Source organism: Micropterus dolomieu, linkage group LG04 (assembly GCF_021292245.1).
Source record: "Micropterus dolomieu isolate WLL.071019.BEF.003 ecotype Adirondacks linkage group LG04, ASM2129224v1, whole genome shotgun sequence".
Lineage (NCBI taxonomy): Eukaryota > Metazoa > Chordata > Actinopteri > Centrarchiformes > Centrarchidae > Micropterus > Micropterus dolomieu.
The window spans coordinates 13,033,963-13,040,433 of NC_060153.1; the positions used below are offsets into that span (position 1 = coordinate 13,033,963).

The following is a 6,471-nucleotide window of genomic DNA, read 5'->3' on the forward strand; positions in this document are numbered from 1 at the left end:
AGTTTACTGCGTTCTTGTCACACTTTCTGGTTTTTGATTCCCTAAATTATATCGCCAATGTTTTTTATGATCATATAATGTTTTCTGAAATGCACTCTTGTTGTTACATTTGGATATCGTGCCCTTTTAAACTGTATGCTGACCGTGTGGGTGGATATTTTCCTTGGGGACCACATCTTAATAGCGCAGGGGGGTCCGGTTACCTATTTAAACTAACATGTCAGAAACTAAACATTAGGGTGGATACTGCCAAGTCCAACTGATGTAAATGATGGTTTGTCATGTGAACTGCGAAAACACTAGTTATTGGTGCTTGTGTTTAATGTGAGGACAGGCTATTGCTGATCGCGGAGCTGAAGTTAGGGGTACTGCTGTGGTTGTGTGGTGGTTTCGCACTGTTGCATTAGCACAGCCTCCGTAGACCACATCGGTTTGTCTGGAGACCAGCAAGTTAATCAAAAACGGATTTGGACAAGTGGGCTTTGAGTTAAACAGGTCTTATTTTATTAGTCAGAGACCCCTTCTTGAAATTAAAATTTGTCACAGCTCCTCTCAATTTCTCTGACGCTCAAATGACAATTCTGCGTTGGCTACGGCGCGCTGAGTTTCAACAAAAAAAAAACCTTCAGTAGACCTGCATACCTGCTTTGTCCGTGTTTTATTAAAATAGTATATCTCATGTACTGACAGTCCCTTCTTGACCAATTTCTCCCTGTAGGGATCTGAATGCAAACAACCTCACTAAAATCACCAAGGCGGATTTTGCAGGACTGAGGCATCTGCGAGTGTTGTAAGTGGCTTTTTATTCTCTCCTTTCTTTCCTCTCCTCTGCACCAAGCAAAAGAAAACAAAAAGACATAAATACTCTCACGCACACCTCTGACTAGCAGCACCTTGCAACCCAAACAACTTTCTCCCAGCAATACCACAACACACACGGATTTAACTGTTTCCAATCCCGTTCAGCATCAGGCTCATTCAGCCAGCCCTGGAGCTGCCGCATGCAGCACTGCGTCTAGTCGTGGGAAGCGGCGGCTTCATTGAGCCTAGTATGTGTATTTAAACAGACTAGCAGCGGCACCTGTTAATGCTGTCCTGTTAATCTGCCAGTGGAAGTGTCAGTAGGCGCTTATTTTAACCACCGGGCAAAGAGGGATAGCGGTCATTAGGTGTAACCGCGGAGGGAGGAATGCAGCTGGAAGGGAGGGAGGAAGGAAAGGAAAGATCAAGTAAGAACAGGTTTCTTACCTGTGATCAATCCAGGTTAAGAGTGGGGCAGAGATAGCCCGCTTTTATTGTGTGTGTGTGTGTGTGTGTGTGTGTGTGTGTGTGTGTGTGTACGCTATTCAGCTGCTAAAAGTGAATAGCAGGGAATACACATTGTTGGAATTCCTCCAGAGATTATGTCCTTAATTGAGTGTGTGTGTGTGTGTGTGTGTGTGTGTGTGTGTGTGTGTGTGTGTGTGTGTGTGTGTGAGTGTGTGTTTGTGCTGTACTCTTCATGGGAGCTGCTTCCTGCCTTGTGCAGCCACACACAACCTCAACCATTTGAAATTCCTGAAAAGTAGAAGGGTGCAATAATTAGTCGATTAGTTGACAATTTATAGGCAAGTAGGCTGCTCTTGATAATCACTTCATCCATATTGTCAAGCAAAAATGCCATATGTCATTTCCTGGTTCCAGTTACTCGAATGTGAGGACAGGCTTTTTAGATGATAGTCAATGAAATATCCTTAGATTTGGCCTGCTGGTCAGTCAAACAAACATTTTGAAGACAGCACATTTAGTGCTATAGAGAATTCATTTGTAAAAAAATCAGCAGATGAATCTCTAATAAAATAAAATAAAATAATTGTTAACTTCATCCCTAATTTCAATGTACAAACCAGTTATATCTGCTTAACACGAGTGTACTCCATGCAGCCTATAAAAATGTGTGTGTCTCTGTGTGTGGCTGCTTGGCTTGGTCAGCATTGTGCTCCTGGGAGAGTTGTACTAGTGAATGAGTAGTCACACCTATGTGGTTAGACAGAGAGTAAATTGGATGATAGATGAGTCGCTGTCCCACTGATGGGCCCGTTTTAAAGTCAGTTCTGGGGCTCCATCGACTCGCTGCTGATTGTATTCTTTCTCTCTCTTGCTGTTTCAACATTCGATCACTTTCCATCTCCACCAATCTGTTATCTTTTTTTCACACTCACTGCCAACCTATCTTCTCTATCTCTCCCTCTCTCACCTCTCCAATGTCAGTCTCTTTGTCTCTCTCTTGTGCCCAGTCTCACCCTCCTTCACCTTCTCTTCCTCTTCTCTCTCTTATCTGTGGCCCCATCCGGCCATCTTTCTGCTTTTCTTTGGCGTCTCATGGTGTCATCGCACAAATCGCTCTGTCACCTCTCATGCTCTGTGTGTCTCTCTTTTTCTCCTTTTTTTGTCCCACCTGTCCAATTCTTATTGCCTTACTCTCTCCTGGCGTTTCTCCTTCAGGCAGCTGATGGAGAACAAAATCACCACGATCGAGAGAGGAGCCTTCCAGGACCTGAAGGAGCTGGAGAGACTGTGAGTAACATCTTTCAAACGAAGCAGCGACCATTTTGTGCCTTCACACATTTTCTGCGGGAAAAGATATTTCAAGATCCTCTAAAACATTAGCATACAAAGCAGGCATGCATGTTCAGTTTCCTATATATGGAAATGCACACTAACAGACAAATGAAAGGACAAACAAACATAAAGTGTTATAGTTAAGTGTTTGGCTACCACTCCTTGTCATATATTCTACAAGTCTCTGGAACTCTTCTGGAGAGATAAACATCATTATCATCCTCATCATTATTCCCTCATTTGGTGTTTTGATCATGGTGGCTCTGTCTAAAGGCCCCTACATACTGTACTAAATCAGCGATCTTTCAAGACGATCGCATGTCCCGTTTGAAATTGGGTCAATAAAATCTTGGTCACAATCTTAGTCTGATGGTGCCATATGTTTTAATTGGGTTGAGACCTGGTGTGTTTGAATGCCATCACATGAGATTCCAACTATTCAGAGACCCCCCATGCGTATGTCTTCATAAACGTTTAACCTGACCACCATGTTGTGTGTCTGCCAATGTCTCAATCCAAGAGGAAAATTTTGAAAATGAGTCACAGGACAGTGACTGAGGAAGGTTGTTATGGCGCTGGCCTGGAATCACTGGTATTCAGGATCCAACCCTAAGGCAGTTATGGCATAATTAAGTCTTGGTAGTGTGTGAGAGAGCAAGACAGAAGGGGGATGTGGACCCCTGACTGCTGATATGTCCATTGTGTCGACTGTCAACTTTGCTTGATGTGTGAGCTGTCCATATATGTGTGTGTGTGTGTGTGTGTGTGTGTGTGTGTGACTGTGTGTATGTGTGTGCTATGTGGCCTGACTGCCAGCCAATGACACACTGGAATGCAGCAGACTGTGACCGAGTATGAGGAGGCTTAGAGACAAGCTTTTAATTAAAGGCGCATTGAAATGCTCGCTGCTTACACACAAGTTTACAAAAACACAGACATACCTGTATCCACATAGAGATATCCACCTGTACACACACACACACAGACGTGCAGTACAAAATCAAATGAAGGTGCTTAATCTTTTTTGATAGCTGTTTTGGATACATTCTTCAGGAGTCATCGGGATAAAAAGGATGAAATATTGTGATTCCCCCTGCTGCTCTTGTCTTGGGCGTGTCATGCCTGGTTTTCCTCCCCTCTCTGTTACACTATGGCTTCTTTTTGTTGACAGAGAGAGAAGCTCTGTGGACCACTGTAAGGAATCTGCTAGTGTTTCTCATGCAACCAACATTGGGTTCTGTCAAACTAAGCAGATCTGCCTAGAGTTGCAGACAAAGAGGGCAATATTTAACTGCATCTGGTCCAGCTTTAACAGTCAACTTTGAAATTGATTAACGACATGTACAAAGACATTGTACATGTCGGTAAATACAGTCTCTCGTGCATCATATGAACAAAACAGACTTAAACGCACACCTGCACATACACTGCAGACTAGCCTGTAAACAGCAATAGCAGACAAAGCCTTACGTATCTACTGTCAAGCTATGCATGCTTATTTGGTCTTGTCTCTGATAGCGACAAACACCTTTGACAGCGGCTTACTTTCTGACACAACATGGCTGTTTTCTGTTGTCCTTGCGAGGGTTTTCAACTGAAAATCAGCGTCTCTGGTGTTCACAAACACAAAGATAGAGTCAGTCATCAATGCCCCCCCGCGGCCGCCATACAAAGGCACGTCTCGGGAGAAATGAGTCTTGGGGCTCATTTCAAAGGCCTCCGTCCTCTGGGGGGCTGGTGGGGCCTGCTGGGTACCACTGCCCAGAGGAGAGGGCCCTAAGCTGGGCTGATGGATCCACAGTGACTGCCCCCCACAGGGGGGGAAAACGGTTCCCCTTCTCATCTTTTTTTTGCGACAGGCCCTGCAGGGCTGGGCAGGGTGGGGTCAGGTGTGGGGCAGTAGCTGGGGGGTATGGAGGAGGGGTAGGTGATCGACGGATGTGTGGGAGATAGGCATGTCACAACACACATGCACATACATGAACACTTGCATGGGTATTAGATACACCCATAACTTACACAAGGCTGCTCTGTCAGTACTGGTCCCCCCCCACACACACACACATTTTCTTTCTTTTATTCATTCTTTAACCTCTCCTCATGTTTTTCTTCCATACCCACCCATCTCGGTCTCTCTCTCTCTATTGTCCTGTGCATATAGGAATGTCATACATTCTTCACTCTCTCCCTGTGGATGAAGAATAGGGAAGAGAGGAGTTCCTGATCCTCTTATCCTCCTCTCACATTTGACTGGTTTACAGCCCCTATCCAATTCAGAGTCTGTGAGATTGATGGCGATAACGGCCACAGATATGCAGAGAGAAACAAAACAGTAATTACAGGCATTGAGACCATGATTTCAGAGAACAGCAGTGAGATAAAGCCTTAGACAATAAGTCTGTAATTGAGTGATCACATTGTCAAAGATAATTTTAACAGTGATGAATAATTATAAAACTGATTACAGGTAGTGAGATTTGTCCATCCACAGTGATTACAAACCAGATAATTAAACCTCAAACTAAGTGATCATGTTGTGGACAGTCTGACTAGCGAAAAGATAATTGTGACAGTGTAACAGTGATCCCACATAGCGGGATATGGATTTCAAAGAAAAGCACTGGATTAGTGCTAAATGATTAGCTCCAAAGCCAGTGAGTAATAACATTGTTCTCGCCGATCCTTTCAGGGCAAGTTTCAAATGTTTTCTTCCCGTCACTTTTATTGAGCAGCAGAGCTTGAAATTATCTGCACTGTGAAGACACAAAAAAGCCATTTTCACTACAGCGGTTCTGTCTAAAAAGTAAGATAGATTTTCCTGGGTCACTGCCTGTCTGTGCAGCGCTTTGCAGCAGCCAACATTTGTTGTATTTGTTGGCAAACACCAGTTAGCAGCAAAAATGCCCAAAGTTCCGGGCAAAGCTCTTCAAAACTGCTGAATGTGAATGATTTTCGGTGACAGCAAAGGAATTCACAGGTCAGGTGGGAAGACTGCATCTCTGCTTTGCTGTGTTTTAGGGCAGAAATGTAATCTGTCATTAGTGTTTAAATAACAGATCAGATTAGAGTGTGGATGCTGGTTTACTTTAGATGGACTACCTGTGAACCAAATACATGAACAGTAGTAGTAGAGTTCACACACACACACACACACACACACACACACACACACACACACACACATGCATACACACTACTAGTCAGTTTGAAGTAGTTTCAGAGTAAAGACAATGTCCACACGGTTAGGGTTATAACTATGGTAACAGTACTGTGTGTGTGTCTGAGACAGATTGTTAGTGCAAAATGTGTATTATGGCAGCAGTAGTGTCGGTGGAGTAATTGGTTTCTGAGGTGGTTTGTTATTTCCTTCCTTGCCAGAATGTGCAAGCCTGTAGTGCTACACATCTACGGGGCTCCGAGGTGTTAGGACTGTGTGTGTGTTTGTGTGTGTGTGTTTTATGTTCTCTTTTATGTTTGGGTGGGTACGCAAGCATGTACGTATGAATATTTTGTGTGTGTGTGTGTGTGTGTGTGTGTGTGTGTGTTTACTGTGTAAGGTGTGGTTTGTGGCCCTCTAGCATCTGTTTATGACTGCAGGGATTATCACCACACTGCAGTGTGACATTAGCTTGTTGGAGGGAGTCTCACACCTCAGACTACCAGCGATTCAGTCTTCATTCACTTTCAGCCAGACTTTGACTAATGAAGCACGACTGTGAACGTACTCCGAGAGTGTTTATGTGTGCACGCGCGCACACACACACACACACACACACACACACACACACACACATACACACACACACACACACACACACATGTGCACAGATCAAAAATCCCACCTCTTGCAGTGACACCCAGATGATGCCG

The 6,471-nt window shown here is 44.1% G+C and overlaps 1 protein-coding gene across 1 annotated transcript in view; it reads left to right on the forward strand.

Annotated features, from left to right (window-relative positions):
* Window positions 1-6,471, forward strand: part of slit2 (slit homolog 2 (Drosophila)) — a 112,191-nt gene that overhangs the window by 3,269 nt on the left and 102,451 nt on the right. The window contains exons 2-3 of the mRNA XM_046047297.1: window positions 719-790; window positions 2,485-2,556. Coding sequence (XP_045903253.1) covers window positions 719-790; window positions 2,485-2,556 — 144 coding nt within the window. The remainder of the gene's footprint in view (window positions 1-718; window positions 791-2,484; window positions 2,557-6,471) is intronic.